Source organism: Hyposmocoma kahamanoa, unplaced genomic scaffold (genome assembly GCF_003589595.1).
Source record: "Hyposmocoma kahamanoa isolate Upper Pololo Valley unplaced genomic scaffold, ASM358959v1 180, whole genome shotgun sequence".
NCBI lineage: Eukaryota > Metazoa > Arthropoda > Insecta > Lepidoptera > Cosmopterigidae > Hyposmocoma > Hyposmocoma kahamanoa.
Genome location: NW_020653711.1, coordinates 224641 through 242767, shown reverse-complemented (window position 1 = coordinate 242767; position 18127 = coordinate 224641). Strand labels below are relative to the sequence as shown.

The 18127-nt window shown below is 35.6% G+C and overlaps 2 protein-coding genes across 2 annotated transcripts in view; both read left to right on the top strand.

The window, feature by feature from the left end:
- The first annotated feature begins 2321 nt into the window (after nt 1-2321).
- On the top strand, nt 2322-6371 carry LOC113225969 (glucose dehydrogenase [FAD, quinone]-like). Its single transcript, XM_026458461.1, has one exon. The coding sequence runs from the start codon at nt 2382-2384 to the stop codon at nt 4245-4247; it is 1866 nt and encodes a 621-aa protein (XP_026314246.1). The 5' UTR covers nt 2322-2381; the 3' UTR covers nt 4248-6371.
- An 11117-nt stretch (nt 6372-17488) lies between these two features.
- Nucleotides 17489-18127, top strand: part of LOC113225896 (glucose dehydrogenase [FAD, quinone]-like) — a 2178-nt gene continuing 1539 nt past the window's right edge. The window contains exon 1 of the mRNA XM_026458363.1: nt 17489-17499. Within this exon, the coding sequence (XP_026314148.1) occupies nt 17489-17499 (11 nt within the window). The remainder of the gene's footprint in view (nt 17500-18127) is intronic.

Below are 18127 nucleotides of genomic sequence, written 5' to 3'. Positions count from 1 at the left end.
TATACCAACTAAGCCACGGAACGAACCAACGGACCTCACGAATTTTTCTATGTGCTTGCGTCCCTGTATTGCTTGTTTTTTTTTTATGATACCAAGTGTCGGGACGAAGAAGTCGTGCGCCTGGTGATAAGCGACGTGTCTGTCCATAGCCATTGCAGTGCCTCTCAGAGCTTTAAATAATAATAATGACGCACACAGTCAACATAGCCCCGCATTAGGGAAAACCCTGTGTCACGGGTGCCATAGACAACCACAAATTACACCCAAAATCACGAGGAAAATAAATGTAGGCCATACAATTATTGCTCCCGGCCCGGGAATCGAACTTCGTGGCTGTCCGGCATGGTAACCCTCCGGCCACAGAGGCAGTTAACATTTTGTGCGTTCAGGGAGCTGCCACCTAACTTATTTCAAGTAACTTATTTCACAAGGAGCTAACTAAATGTATAATTTTGTCATATGTGAACCAAGGTTATCAAATAAACAATTTTTCTTTTTTTCTTTCTTTCTACTTATAAAATGATTGAAGGTTCTACGTATACTTCATTTTAAGTATATTTCTCTTCATATTTCAAGATCAACAGGATAATTTAAAAAGATCTATCGACATAATCCGTAACAAAGTGTTCGTGTTGCTAATTGTTAGTTTATTTTATTATCTTATCATAACAAAGATTATCAATCCCTTATTAAAATTCAAGGGCCATAATTTATGGAAATTGGTAATACATAATTATTGTTCATAGTGAACACAGTGCCAAGAAAACATAAAGGCTCGGATGATTCACAGCGTGTACCAGAAACAAATAGTAATATCGCTCGATAAAAGTTTTCTGTAAGAAAAGTTGACAAACTTCTACGCAATCGACAATGCATCTTGTTTTAAATTTACGTATGTGTAAACGTCTCTCCTATTCCAAAATTCCTAAGCGGCTGGAGGGACCGGAAGATATCTAGCTTATCCTCTACTAGCTTCCAGACTATACATAATAAACCGGTCCGAGCTTCCAAATTAAAGGGCAATTCAAGCGCATCGCCGGAACAGACGACCGAGTCTATCCCTACAGCTAAACCACGCACCTCAGCGAGTACATACCTAGAGTCCGGGCGCACCAGAAACGCCCGTGATATCACTGGCGGAGGGCTCGGCCCGGACGCCCGCTGTACCCTGGCCTTAACGGGGAGGAGTCGTCCCACCGGAAATCTCGATCCATCGGGTGGGTAGCTCGAGACGGTGTTCAAGAGGAATGATACGAGAGTTTGTACATTACAGTTCATTAAGCAGTGTACAATTTCGTTATAAAAATTCGCAACCATACCGTTCCACGGCGGTGTAAATTGAGCCTTGAGTATACTCGTTCCTGTATATTGATTAATTAAACAACTTGTTATTTACGTATTCGTAATGAAGTCGTCGTCTACATATTTTTTACAAAAGATTCTGTATAAATTAAAGCTAAAACAATCGCACTTGAGTCAAAGGAAAACGTCCCATAATCGTCCGGTGAATCACGTAGCAAAAAATTTATTATTCAGCCAGCAAGGCCCGCTAGCCTGTTTAACATGTTGTACATGTTCTCAATGTTATCTTGTTAACTTGAGATAGGGATTATAACAACATTTTTACGTACATACTTTGTTTATATTGCTGTTGTTATTGATTCAGCACTCATTGTGGTTGGAAACTTGCACGACTTCTTCCGCAACTTACATAAAAGTTCAATTACCTCTTTTTATTATTATTTTTTTTATGTGGTTCACAAACCCGGATACAATTCCGAGATAAATTAAAAGTATTTCGATAACTCGAGATGTGAACAAAACGTAATTAAAATAAATGCATAAACATATTCAATGTTTATTGCACAAACGCACTTCAAAAATACGTGTTTAAATGGTCATATAAAAAGGCGAGGGACTTAAATTATTACAAAAAATGTAATTAAATTAATTATATAAAGTCATTGTAAACATATCGAACTAATAAACTATAATATGAACTGCTGGAGGTAATGATATGTCATTACACCCGTTCATAGTATAGTTTAGTCCAATCACGGAATGTGAAAGAATTAAAACGCTCTAATTCTTAAGACAGTTTTTAAAAACCCAATCAATATTTCATTAGTATCGATCGATATAGAAAAAACTTAAACGTGCTGTACTAAGCACGTGCGCTTAAATTACCATTAGACGATATTGAGAAGTAGATTAAAAGCGTGAAATCTATTATACTTGCTATTAGGTGAATGATTTCGTGGATAACTTTTAATTACCAATAATGAACCATTATTACATTCTTTATCAACGAGTAAAGACCCAGATCTTAATGATATTCTAAGTGATTTTAGATTTTCTAAATTTTACCGTTATTATTTCAGATGAGGCAACAAAACGGCTTGGTGCTGGCAGCGGCGTGGGTGCTCTTCACAGTCATTCTACCCACCTACACACAAGACAACATCATTGGTTCCTTCATAAATTTTCTCAACGAAGGCACGAATCAATTAGACAACGAACCCCCTGATCAGGCCAATTTACTGTCAGAATATGATTTTATCGTCGTAGGCGCTGGGACAGCAGGCTGCGTTTTGGCGAGTAGATTGACAGAGGTCCCAGAATGGAAAGTACTCCTCGTCGAAGCAGGAATGAACGAGAATTTTATCATGGATATACCGCTTCTAGCAAATTATCTACAGTTCTCGACCGCAAACTGGAGATACAAAACAAAACCTTCAAAGAGATACTGCGCTGGTTTTGAAAACCAACAATGCAATTGGCCGAGAGGCAAAGTTATGGGGGGTTCTAGTGTTTTAAATTATATGATATATACCAGAGGTACTCAACAAGACTATGACAACTGGGCAGCTCTGGGTAATGACGGTTGGGGATGGGATGACGTATTGCCCTACTTCAAAAAAATCGAAAACTTTAATATTCCAAGTTTCGATGATCCCAAATATCATGGACATGATGGATATTTAAACATAGAGCATGCGCCTTTTCGAACTAAAAAAGGAAAGGCTTGGGTTAAAGGAGCTCAGGAGCTAGGATTTAAATACGGTGATCACAATGGAGGTGATTTCGCCGGAGTATCGTTTTTACAACTGTCAATGAAAAATGGAACTCGTCACAGTTCTAACAGAGCATACTTATACCCCATCCACAGAAGAAACAATCTCCACGTGTCAAAAGGAACAATGGTTACCAAACTTATCTTTGACGATACAAAAACAAAAGTAATTGGTGTTGAACTAGAAAAGATGAGACAGAAATACAAGATATTGGCAAAAAAAGAAGTAATTATTTCAGCAGGCGCAATCAATTCGCCACAACTGCTAATGTTGTCAGGTATAGGACCAAAGGATCATTTGGAAGCAATGAGAATCCCAGTAGTGAAAGATTTAAAAGTTGGATATAATTTAATGGACCATATAGCTGCTGGAGGGGTACAATTCATTGTGCGAAACCAAAACTCAACTCTTAGCACTGAATACATTATAAATCACTTAGAATTAGTATTTAAATGGATGTCGACGCATCAAGGGCCACTATCAATTCCAGGCGGTTGTGAAGCTCTTGTATTCATGGAGTTAAAGGATAAATTCAATACAACAGGCTGGCCGGATATGGAACTACTATTTATTGGCGGGGGATTAAACTCTGATCCTAGTTTGCCAAACAATTTCGGTTTCGATGAACAAATCTACTCCAACACATATGGACCTCTGGGTAGAAGTGACGCCTTTATGGTATTCCCAATGTTAATGCGACCTAAATCTAGAGGAAGAGTAATGCTGCAGAGTAAGAATCCTAAAACCCATCCTGCTTTGATTCCGAACTACTTTGAATATCCAGAAGATTTACAGAAGATCGTTGAAGGAATCAAAGTAGCTATTGAGATATCTAAGCAAAGGTCTATGAAAAACATTGGGGCTAAATTGTACGATGTTCCTATAGAGGAATGTTTGAAACATGGACCGTTTGGTAGCGATGCTTATTTCGCATGCCAGGCACAGATGTTTACTTTTACGATCTATCACCAGAGCGGGACGTGTAAGATGGGCTCTGCAAGCGATCCCACTACTGTAGTCGACAACAGATTAAAAGTTCATGGTATAGATAAACTGCGGGTGATAGACGCAAGCATAATGCCTGAAATCGTCTCCAGCCACACAAATTCGCCGGTATACATGATAGCAGAGAAAGGTGCTGATATGATAAAGCAAGATTGGAGAAAATTATGATCTTTCGTATCGATGAAAAGGCTAAATTAGATAAACACTTTAGGGATGGTGTGACCACTTATGTCTATTGCTTTCTAAATTTCTTATCGTGGAAATTTCAGAAAATATACTCGAATTTCTATATATATCTTTGTTAAGATGACAATAGTTTACAATCGCCTTTCTCTTAAACTATAGTAAAAGCGTATCTGTGATGTCATTAATTTAAAAGAATTGTGTATAAAGTAAGCGGTGGACTACGTTAGATTAAGTAGACCAATTTTTATTGGGTATTATTTCTATTTCATACCGAAAAACTTGTTGTTTAAAATTGTTACAAATTTCAAATATAAAGTACGGATAGGAGGTACGGGCTACACAACAAGTTACTTTTCATTATTGTAATATAAATTCTTATCTCTCATTGAAAATTGTGTGTACAGTTACACTGGATCCTTCACTGGACAGATCTTATTGTAAATTACAGAGAATCAAATTTAAATGCTAAGTGGAAAGTTCAGCTTGTTAGCCAGCACAATCAACTGTAAAATTGCATGGACTTCTCCAGCAAACACGAATAAATTTATCTTGACATTTTATACATATTAAACTGCAAACTGAAACCAAGCCACTAAACGAAAAACTCCACTATTGGATAATGGTCATTGTTTCGGTTAATAAGTTTAGACTTGAAAAAGCGAGACTTCGTTTACTGACGATATTGGTTTCAACATGCTAATATGATAAAAAGTTTGTATATAAAGAGAAATAATAAGATAGAGCTCATATTAGTAACTATTACTGCATAATTTTGTTAACAAATTTACAATTGGTCAACGTCATCAATGTAATGGCCTCAATATGACGTTAATTAATAATGGTGGTCGCAGAAGAACATATTGATGGATTTTTCAGGGTGAGATTTTCAATTAAACTGTTGGTTGCTCGGTATTATAAATTAATTATTATACAAAAGTCATTTATTACGAAGCATCGAACAATTCCTTTGCGGTCAAAATGCGGTAATCATATCGAACAACTATATATGTATATAACTCAATATGACCTATAAGTGTCGCTTATCCCATTTTGCCTTTCGAGTGTCGATATGAAGTTATTGTGGTGTACAGAGATCGAAACGACCTAAATTTCTAACTATACACATAGAGTGCATAATACTTCCTTCTGAATCCCGGATTGATTAAAAATAAAAAGCAACAATTCAAAACAAAATAATTACATTTTTACTAGAGTTACAATGAATATTCGGTTACTATTCGGCGGTATTCGGCCGAATAACAGAAACAGGCCGGATAATCTGAAGAACATCTCAATGGTATTCAACTTATTCGGCCTGTAATAGTAACTCATTATAATTTGGCCGAATGCCGAACACCCACAACAGGAGGAAGAAATAAGAAAACCACAATAAATTATTGTAAGCGCAATTTTTTGCTTTTTTATCTTAAAGATCAAAGGAAATATAACATAACAAGTTATTTTTCTAAGAGATTAAAAAAGGTCACATACAAATGACCACTATCTACTTATTATGTAGTTTACTCATGACTAAATAAACGCCCAGTCAAGTACTTATTGTTTGCAAAATAAAATAAAATTTTTAAAAGTTAATCAAACTGAAGTTTTAAGCAATTTTTACTCACAATAAAACCTTTTCTAAATACACTACCGTAGTACTTGCGAGGTACTCATAAAAAATATAGAACAAAGTACAATATAATAATTTCAGGACTTTAGAAGGCGGTATTATCGACTCTATTTGTATTGCTAGAAGTTTAGATTTGCTATCTCTGTTGATGTATTACGCTACGTCATGCAATTTTACAGTCTAATGTTCCCTTATTTCGATGACGTAGTGTTCAAATTTGCAATATGAAACACAATAGTTCGTTAACTGTAGTATGCGGCCATAGGAACTCACCACATTTATTCACATGGAATCGCAATGTTAAAAGACATTGCGCGTATTGCTTCCACTCGGATCGCCGACACTAAAAGCACAAAGTCGTTTTCGCTCTTATTACATGGACATAAAGACTTTTCTGAGCGGTTCTTTTTTTATATAATATTAACGGGACAAAAAGTCGTGCGTTTGATGGTAAGCTACACGCCTGTCCATAACAGATGCAGTGCCACTCAGCTCTTTAAATCGCAAAGACCTGAAGCGCACTGCCACTGCACCCGTCGCCCTGAGATATAAGTTGATAAGTCCCATGTGCCTGTAATTTCACCAGCACCCTTATTCTCCAAAACCTGAACGCAGTAATTGTGACCAATACTGCATGGCTGCAGAAATAGGTAAGATGGCAGTACTACACAGGATTAACTCTTTCACAAGGAGCTACTGCTACTAAAATGGCTTAATACGAATCCGTGTTGATCTTTCACAAGGAGCTACTGCTACTAAAATGGCTTAATACGAATCCGTGTTGATAAATGTGGTGACTCTCGTAAGCGGCACATAGTATTCCTTTAAACAGACTCTTGCTTGGCCACGACCATTATTTACAGTTTTATTTACAAAGACGGTTCAACAATAACAAATAATGATAAACAAATAGTATTTGTTGCATTTTTAGATTATATTCACATATTATTTTTATAGTGGTATGTGCGAAATTATATAAATAGGTATTATTTATTGAAATGAACTTAATAAAGGTTTGATATTAATAAAAACATAAATGAATAGACCAGTCTATATTATTAATATCTCTATTTTATTCCACCTATAATAGTACACCCGTAGAGACTTATTCCTAGTGGTAGAACGTATGGAAGGATTGACAACTTAGAACCCACACAACCATTATAGAACTTATTAAGTTTTCGTTACAAACGGCTCGAACATTAACGTCAAAATTGATAATACAGTTTAAAATGTCAATAGCTGTCATTGCCCCGACCTTCATCCCGAAGTCACAATTCGGCAGCGACCGATCGCCGATTCCTATAAATCTGTCGCAATTTTGACATCGTTTGAATAATATAATAAAAGCCAATGACATAACTTAAGAAAGTGTAATTGAGGGATCTTCTTTTCTTCTTTCTAGCCATTCTCAACCATGTCGATATAGGCCTCCTTCACTTTCTGCCATTTCTCTCGTAACTGTGCCACCTGTATCCAATTCAACCCCGCCACTATCTGATGTCAAAAAACTCATAATACTTTAAAAGTGACTAATATAAAAGCTTTAGGAACTAACAATAATACATCATATTTTATTATGTCATATGACACCAATTACAAGGTCTCAAATGTGAATTTCTTAAATTCACTCCGGTAGACAGCCCAGTACACCCAGACCAAAACTAATACAGAAAAGTTCGTGTACCAAATTAGTTCTAACGGGAATCGAATGAGGGAACTCATCGGTCAGCACACACAATGCAAACCATTGGGATCGTTAAAGGTACATAATGGACCTCCACAAAAATGTACATGCTAAGTATAATCAAGACGAAGAAGCTGCAAGCGCCTGATGGAACAAAAAAGCAATTAATTTAAATGACAAAATACCGCACAAGATAAAACAACTTGTCGAGAGTTCGAGAACAATTTAATAAATCCAAACAATATAATTCTACTGTAAGTCATTGAAGAGTTAGGTAGTCTGCAGTCTGTCTTAACTATAGCATCAATCAAGGTTAACATATTAACGTAACGTCATCGGATTTCTATAGTATATCGAATTTCAAGTCGATCGGACAAGTGGAAATAACATAAATATTAATTTCTCTACACCAATTGAGGAAAGAACAGAGGATCTTTAAACAAACTGATGATCTTTAAACAGATATTCATCACAATACAGTTGAGAACAGTTCCGATTAAATTAGCCTCCAAATAAAAAGTCACTATAAAGTCAGTCACGATGTCCTAAATAGCTACATAGACCTGAGAACTACAATTGTATTAAGTCGAAGAAAATGCAAGCCCCTGATGGTAAGAAATAGCAAATAATTTAACTCGTAAAATTGATACCACAAAACAATAGGAAGATTACAATTCTTGAAATAAACAAAAAAAAACTAAAATAATAAAATGTGCAACAATAGAGTTCGCAAGAAGTAAGTAAACCAAAAATCTGGATGAGGACTTATAAAAGAAGTGAAAGTATAGGCATAATAAACAGCGCTCTGTTAACGACGTGGTACAAAAAAAATCTATTATTATGTCGACATACGATCTCGTTATGCGTGCCGCGGGAAGTAATGGTTAATTTCTGTTTCTATTGTCTTAGTAGAGCAATTATCTATTATTTATGAATTACAGCACGATCGTATTTTTGTTAAGTAATTGTAACAGTTTTGAACACTCTCCTTAAGAGTTATGAAGTCGCTTTGGACTAGCGCGTGTGCTAAAGCGTGGTGTACTAAAGTCCAAAACATCTACTTTTAGAGAAACCCCGTCGACGGCAGTACGATATGAATGGATTAATACTACACAACAACCTTACCTTACCTTACCTTACCTATTTCTCCCGCCAAGCACTAATGTCTGCATTACTGCGTTCCGGTTTAGAAGGGTAAGGGTGCTGCTGAAATTACAGGCACATAGGACTTGTCAACTTATGTCCCAGGGTGACAAGCGCTGTGATAGTACCCCTAAGACCTTTGCGATTTAAAGCCCTGTGCAACATTGCTACTGTTATAGAAAAGCGTGTCGCTTACCACCAGGCGCACGACTTGTTCGTCTCGTCACTTGGTATTATAAAAAAAAAATGTATGCCGATATCTTATTATTACCTACTCATCTACCACATCCTTTTTTATTCAAATTCCGTACCTTTTCCATAACCTATAATTCTGTTTCCCTCACCTTTTGATTGGCTAAATAAAGGCCAAGCGATTAATATTAAGAAAAACATTGACGTGCCGAATAGGCGGGATTTGCACTACTTCTCTTATTATTTATTATCATATGGTAATACAAAGCTACTATTATTAAGATATTTCTCATACACCATAATCACCGCCTTAAAGCGACCAAAACCAATTTTTATATCAAACAAAATGAAACCGTCCACCCGACAGCAAATAACGCAATTTGGGCGTGAAACGAAAGAGCATTGCCATAATTACGGTATCCATTGTACATTTTAAGCACTATGAAATCACGTGATTTCGACAGAATATTAATAGATAGATTAATAAACAAATTGAACGAGCGAACCTTTCAAAATTTAAATGATTTGATCATTTAACCTTTCTTTTTTACTCTAATAAATTGCTTTTACTCCCTATTGTTACTTATTATTGCATTATTATTATTAAATGGTGCAGCAGTAGTGAAATTGTACACAGCGCAATTGGTTATAATTAACGTGTAAAAAAAAAATTATAATATCAAGTGACGGGACGAACAAGTCGTGTGCCTGATGGTAAGGTACACGCCTGTCCATAACACTTACAGTGCCACTCAGAGCTTCACTTTAAATGGAAAAGATCTTAGAGGCACTGCCACTGCGCCCGTCACCCTGAGGCATAAGTTGACAAGTCCCATGTGCTTGTAGTTTCAACAGCGCCCTAACTTACCCTTCAAAACCGGAACACAGTAATGCTGACATTAGTGCTTGGCGGCAGAAATAGGTAACGTGGCAGTACTTCCCTGGACGAACTCTTTCACAAGGAGCTCTACTGCTACAAAAATATATTACACATTTACAACCGAGATATTAACAAACAACTAGGTACTTTTATTAAAAGGGAAATAATAAATGTTTTCATAAACAAATAAAATTGCAGCGAACCGTGTCTCACTGTTATACAAACTAAGCTGGGTTAATGAGTTACTGAAAAATTAAAATAGAATATACAGACAAAATTAATCACCACATTTAGCAAACAATGTAGAGATTGTTCAAATTACGATTGCATCAAAAAAACTATACGAAATTTAATTTGAAATTTACCATAAGCTTTTTTACGTCGAAGAAGGTTTACACCCCTCGGAAAACGTGTAAAGTTCCCAACCCGCATTGGGCTAGCGTAGTGGACCAGGGCCTAAACACTCGCTTGAGAGGAGACCCGTGCCCGGCAGTGGGACGTATAAATGGGTTGATGATAATGATGAAGACAGCACCTGCGGGAATTCTCGGGACTATGCGAGATTTCTCCGGAAGACGCGCGATCTGTTTTTTGACACGCATCATTTGAATCACTTTTCACAGTGTGGAACATCGTGTTCGACATAAAGCATTGTATTCGGCCTTAAAATTATAGGCTTACTTAAAACATCGTGCAATAACAAAAATGTAGTTTAAATTATAGTCCATTATAAAATATTTCAGTACATGGCATGCAGATGAACACGCAAATTTGAATACCAGGCACTTTTTGCTGCTACTAAAGCAGCTGGTTTAAATTGCTGAAATACAATTCATTTGTGTACCCCATTTAATATATTACAAGCAAAATAGAAAAAATAATAATTTGAACATTAAATTGGATATTTTACTTATCACAAATCAGTTTAGTTTAGTGGTACATACCTATATCTGAAATACAATGTAATGCCTTAATCTAGAATCTAATATGTGCTATTTACCAGGTAGGCAAATAGTACATATTAGATTGGTGGTCGTGGGATGGCCGTGGTCGAACGGTTACCACGCCGGACTGCCACGCCGAGGTCTAAGGTTCGATTCCCGGGCCGGGAGGAAATATTTGCATAGCCTACATTTGTTTATCTTGTGAGTTTGGGTGTATTTTGTGGTTGTCTATGTGTGTGTCCATGGCACCCGCGACACAGGGTTTCCCTAGTGTGGGACTATGTTGAGTGTGTGCGTTATTATTATTACTATAAGCAGCATTATTATCATTAATGTAACCATTGCACTGGCCTCCTCTCAGGCGTTTGCGCAGTACGTCCTTCTCCTTCTTCTTCTTGAGGTGCCTCTTCAATCCTGAAGGTTGGCCGTTAGCTTCTTGTATTCGTCTCGGTTAGCAGCCAACCGGAACAGCTGTTCGACCGAGGTAATGCCGGTCCACTCCCGGATGTTTCGCAGCCACGATTTTTTCCTACGGCCTGCGCGTCTCTTTCCCTGCACTTTACCCATCATTATTAATTGCAGCAGCCTATATCTATCGTGCCTGAGCAGGTGCCCGAGATATTCTATCTTGCGCCTCTTGATAGATGGGATCAGTTTCGGGGTCATATGTACTCGCTGAAGCACTGTTTCATTTCGGACCTTCTGTGTCCAGCTAATGCGCAGTACGTCCGATTCGTATCAATTCCGAAACCGCGAAATGACGGTCCGAAATGTCACGGGATCATTTTGTCTCTAGGTGTATAAGCGATATTCGTATTTTCTCGGATTGGAATCGTACTTAGTGCACAAGCAACATCCAAAGTGGGTCGGAGTTTTCTAAATTTGTGGTCTCGGATATAAAACAAATACGAATCGGATGCAGTGCACAAACGCGATCACAATGAGACGGCTTGGGTTGTTCCCACGTGGGCGCAATTAATTGGGAACTTCACCCACATCGTTAAATTGCTTTGCAAATTTGTGCACGTTTTCTTCACGACGTTTTCCTTCGCCGAAAAGCTCGTGGTAAATTTCAAATTAAATTATTTTATATAATTCTAAAGCACTAACTTACTTTAATTTCAAAGTAATGTAAAATGAATTTATAAATGTCAAACACTTTAAATGGCTAAATAAGTTTTGTAATTCAAAAATAATAAATCTATATTGAAAATCTGTAAGTTTGCAAATAAAAAAAATATGCAAAGACTCAAGTCGGTAAAAGATATTTAAGAAAAAAGTGAGAAAACAAACTCACATACATGGGAATAAAGACTTAACATATATGTAAACTATATACATACATAATTTGACAATATTAATGAGAAATTATAAAATATTATTTAAAAGCTCTTGGATATTCGGAATAGTAATCTAGTGGTTTTATTTTAATTTTTTTTTCATCGGCATCGAAATCATTTGCAAAGAACACTAAACCAATGTACACAACATGTTAGTCACGATACAGAATTTTCAATATAATATGAAGTCTATAAAACCGCATAGCTGGAGAGGGATTGGGAGGTGGTTTCCACTGACACTGATATCTCCAGTGTTTCAACATACAGCGGCCACGCTAGCCTTAAATGTATTAACTGACTATGCGAGCCCAGTCGTTAGCCTGCCTGGCAAGTGCGCCTTACCTTTACTTTATATATTTTACACAAGTTTGTTACGCATACTGTTAACTTTCGTAGAATTTAGATTTACACTGCCACAATAAAGGAATGAGTTGGATCATGTGCGGGACTTAATTAATTTATGTGTAAGTACAGTATTTAGTGTTATAATTACCCATTTTCGAATCATAGTCAACAACCCGCTACAACTTAATTTATAATTTTGTAAAACACACGTGGCGTAAATAGTAATGTTTCTTTGAAAATTTTAATCATAGTAGAACGAGAAAAAAATTATTGATATATTATGTAATAAGGTATTTATTTAACAACTTTTGTAATAGTAGTGAAAAATAGGGAGGTTCTCTGAACTATACTTAGGAGTAGAGGTAGTACTCTGAAGTATAGTTACAAATACGAGTAGAATTAATTGAAACTAACTTTTTGTTTGAAAAAACAAATATATGTGATTTTAGACCCGAAAAAATTCAATGTGAACGAATCGCGAAAAGTTAATAACACAACATTATTATTCTTAATCTTACTACATTTTAATAGTAAGTTTAAATAGAGAGGTGTCGTTAATCATACACTACGCACTATTTCGCAGGAAAATTACGCAAGTGCTTGTGTAATATTCATATTCCAATCCAGTGGGTTTTGAATCACCTAATCCTTTTCGATTCACATGCAGTTTCTTTCAATAACTTAATTGTTATATTATTAAGTTTTCAACTGTCACCTGTAAAGGACCTGTAAAGGGCCCGAAACGTTGGTTAGTTTGAAAAAAACAAATATATGCGATTTAAATCCGGAAAAATAGTTTCATTTCCGATGTGTAACAATCGCGAAAACCTAAGAACTTGATATAACTTAAAAGTTGCTTTTGTGAAGAACATAGTCATCACGAAACCTGCATACAAAAAAACTTCTGTATACAAAAAATTTAGTCGTTTTTAATGCAGCAGGAAAAACTCGAATTAGTATATCATTTTCTAATTTTATGTATTGTCAACATGTAGTCTAGGTTTTGCACTCCCTTCACATATCGCAATTGTTTAATTTTATTTAATAAATAACGAATATTATTACTATAATTGTCCATCGTCGCTAAATAGGAACTGCTACTCATCAATAGCCATCGAAAAAGGTTTAGAAAAAGTATTGCAAAGGGAGTGAAACCGAAAAATGAAAAAGGTGATAAGTAACCAATGCTTTGATTTTTAGGCAAACTCGCACTAAGTTTATTTAGCTATTTGGCTTGCTGCAGCCCATACAAGTTGTTCTTATTTCATTACTTAAGTAAAAGCTGCTGTTGTGTACAAATCGATACTTCGGGGAAGAAAAGGTGCGTGGTCTATTGATGTAATTGGCATAAATTTTTGTTCATCTGTTAAGGCAAAAAAATGTTTTTTTTGTCAAAGAATGAAATGAGATAAGTAAGATTTTATACATAAAAATAACCATAAAATATAATAAAAAGGATATGAACCAAAACTAAGCAAACTATGTAATTTGGCATTTTATTCACTGAAATATCGAAATTTATTTAATTTCTTGTTTTTTTGTTGTTTGTTTTCACAATTAATTTAAGTTTTTGTTTCGTCTCTGTTGTTTCTTCCTTTATTATTCCATATTATTTTTATCTATCTAAAACCAACATAAGCACTTTACCAGGGTCGGGTCAAACTCTGTACTTAAGAGTAGACCGTGTCCAGTAGTAAAACTTAAATGGGTTACAGTGCAATTGTCGTATGAAGGCGTTTTGATACTAATCACACTTTTTTATCTGAATAGAATTCGAAATTTAATTACATAATGTTTTGAAAAAAAATATTTATTTGTTCTCCATTGTTAAGTTGCTACATCAAGCATGATTAATATCAATACAGTAAATTTATCACATAAAAATATCTATATCGTGTCGCAAAACAGTACTTGAACAGTGCAATTATATTACCAAAAAGAAAAAAAAACGTTACACGTGAAACAGCGCCTAATATGCCTCTCCGCACGATTTTTTTTTGTAATATCTAAGTAAAGACAGGATTTATCTGGCCTTTGCCCAGCAGTGGGATACATTGGGCTTATTGTAATTGTATAATATCAAGTGAGATATCGGCAGTCGTGCGCCTAATGGTAAGCTACACGTATGTCCATAACAGTTGTAGCAAAGATCTGAGGGGCACTGCCACTGCGCCCATCACCCTGAGACATAAGTTGAAAAGTTCCATGTGCCTGTAATTTCACCAGCACCCTTATCCTTCAAAACCGGAACACAGTAACGCTGACATTACTGCTTGGCGGCAGAAGTAAGTAAGGTGGCAGTATTTCCCTGGACGAACTCTTTCACAAGGAGCTCTACTGCTACTATTTGTCGTAACCATGTCGTAACTAACATTAAACAAACTTTTCAAGGCAACGTATTTTCAATTTACAGACCCCCATATGTGGGACGATTTGTATTCACGATCCGTCGTTTCAGACTGATTGAAACGACAAATCGATAGTATTAACTTGCACGCCAAGAGAGTAGCGACGTATCGATACGATTATCGTGATGATCGAACGAAATGATGACTTGCACCTTAAACTCAATGTGTGTCAATGTCCTTCTGGCAATTAATTACATTCGATATTAAAAAAAAGTTGACGTACAACGGTCAGCGGAGAATGTCCGCTTTTGAGAGGCAACATCAAACGCACTTCTTGCATAGTTGAAACACTTGCAACACAACTGTCAGATACGACAGGCTAGTAGAGAGAGATGATATTAAACAAAGCAGAACGTTAAGTATATGCAACGTGATGTATATCGTGAAGATATTATGGGAGTGCGTCGTCTGGAAATATACGGTTAAAGATATTTCCACATGGGGACATGAAAACGCAATAGAAAATTGGGAATGGAAAGTGTTTTAGCCGCAATTTGAATGATTATAAAGTAATGAGTAAGATACCATTGTTGTATTGAATTTATGTATCATTTATTTAAGTGTTTAATTTTATTGGGTTGACCAAAAGTCTGTGCGCTATCAAAGTATAAAGAAAGACATTAAAAAAAACTTATATTCAATTAAATTTGCATAAAACGTAATTGAATAAAAGTTTTTTGTTGATCATGTTGATCTAATAAGTCTTACTATATATTCGAATATATTTGTAACTCCATTTTCACAAAACTTCCTGTCTTTACTTAGGTATAAAATACAGCTCCGTTTGATGGTCTCTTCGTTATTAAAACCGTGTCCGTCCAAAAAATTATGTAAAAACCGAAACAAGTCAAAACCTCTAGGGACATTATCGGGCGATTATTTTTTAATTTAACCTGTCAACAATAACTCGCAAGTCAAGTAACAATAAGTCCGCGTATTGTATACCCTGACTTTTGTCTATTGTTTCTCTCCGTATTTTGCTCTTGTGTGCCGTAATGTGTACTTGTGTCGTAACATTTTCGTAAAAGTTAATTAGAGTATGTAAATACTTATTGGTTTAAAGCATATAAAGTTTTATTAGTTTAACAAGTTAGGCAGCTGTAACAAAAACTTGCGAGCATATTTGAACTGGTTATCAGACACATGATAAGAAGCCACTTTTTGAAGTAAAAAATAAATATTTGCCATCAGTCAATAAGAATTTTGTATGGGTAAGCTTTTTTTTATCTTATATTGTTAGACTATTTGAACGAGTGCTTATTGACACGCGATTACATGTTGTTGTGTTGTCGTTTTATTCTTCTGTTGTCCTAAACTCATTTTTCTTTTTTACGAGTCTGCCTACCTTTGTTTTTCTTTCTACCATGGTTCATGTAAATAATATGTAGGGTTGCATGTAATTCCATTTACTCTTTGTACATTTATTTAAGTGTTTTTTTTTATTCTCTTAAGTTTTCGCTATTGTTACGCGTAGGAAATGAAACTATTTTTCCGAATCTATATTGCGTATATTTGTTTTTTTTTTCAAACAAACTTTTCGGCCCATTTACAGGTCCCATGGTCATGGATGCTTGGTTTGTTTGAAAAAACCAAATATGCGAGATTTAGATCTTAACTGTAAATAGTTTCATTTCATATTTTATTAAGTACCTATATAACAACCTAAGGGGGAGCTCCCTTCGCGTATAATATTTTAAAATTTGTACTGTTTACCTGAAAATTACTGCTGTCTGGAAATAAGCCTGTAGGCCTAGCACGAAAGGGCGCGACTTGCGCGAGAGCAACATAAAGCGCGAGATACTGCTATTCTCGCAAAGAGATCTCTCGCTTTATGTCGCTCTCACGCAAGTGCTAGCCCTACTGTTGTACCTTGTTTGTCTCTGTATTTGATTATTGTGTGCAATAAAATTTACTTTGACCATAATTAATAGAGTAGTTGTACAAATAAATTGTATTCGATGTGAAGTTAAGATGAACGTCGCATGTAAAGGCGCTGCAATTTTTAATGCACCACTACCTTGCGTACTTCTCAATGTAGAAGGCATGTCGACTGTACTCCAAACTGTACTTTCACAACTTACATAAATCACTAAGAAACGTTACGAATATAAAACAAAAATAAATTAATTAATTTTAATGAAAAAAATTGCGAACACATTTCATTTTTAATTTCAGATGATTATTTTGACAACAATATGTTACGGAAAATCGAAGTTTTGACACTATTCATATTATTATTTTATTTACAAAGTTACACAAGTACAAATGGGAGAGATGACAATACTTTCTACAAAGGATTTTCGGATACTTATTTTGGAAAATTTAAAAGATCTACTATGCTTTCGGAGATGGTACAAAATCCAATAATGTCTATGTTGATGCAAGTGATTGCTCCAAATCAAAAACCTAACGCTCCATTGGACTTTCTGGATAGCTTAAAGGATCAATATCCGCTGCCAAATGGTATGTATTATTCTATATGAAGAGACCAGGGAAAGAATGATGGAAGTCATTTAAAACACGTTTTGAGTTAATACCGCCATCCAGTTCGGTAAACGCCAAGCGTACTTTGCCTAAATCAGAAAAAGCCTAATAAGGTGCAATGTCCTTTAAAATTTGCTTTTTCTTTTAGTCACAAAAATGCCTGCGACTTAATGGCAGAAAAGTTAAAAATGAATTATAAATATTTTTAGTTAAAATGGATTACATAACGTTACAAACATTTTATTGCTTGACTTCATTTGAGGTACTTCTTATATGTGCATGTTAAAAGTTCTCTAGATTAAAAATTCGTTTTTCCTAAAATTCTCCTCAAGTGACTTTGATCGTTCTTTCCCTAGACACTTTATATGTGTTAAGAATATTGAAAATTATATTTATGTAACAAAAACACATTCTTCTTATCGTATCAATGGCATACACTATGATGCTGGGATATTTTCGTGCACCTCTCATTACTTACTTACACATCTTCGGTACTAAGTCTTCCCCCCCGGCACGAATTGCTGTGGTCAATTTTTTCCCAAAAATCCCTTGTGACGATGCGACCTCTTTCTGCGTCATCCCACCGTTTTATCACCCTTTTCTGAATTTGAAATTTGAAATTTTGAATCGTTCTAATTCGTTTTTTTCGTCACTCTTACTTTTCTTCTTTCCGTCGCCACTCTCTACTAAATTTCCGAAAGGAGCACACGTGCACGAATTCATTGAAAATCTTGTAACCTAACTACTTATACAAACATGGTTGAGCTCTTTATCGTCCAGTGTAGTACTGCCACCTTACCTATTTCTGC

Excerpts from the sequence above, each read along its gene's own strand:
- LOC113225969 (XM_026458461.1), top strand. The coding sequence starts at position 2,382 with ATGAGGCAACAAAACGGCTTGGTGCTGGCAGCGGCGTGGGTGCTCTTC.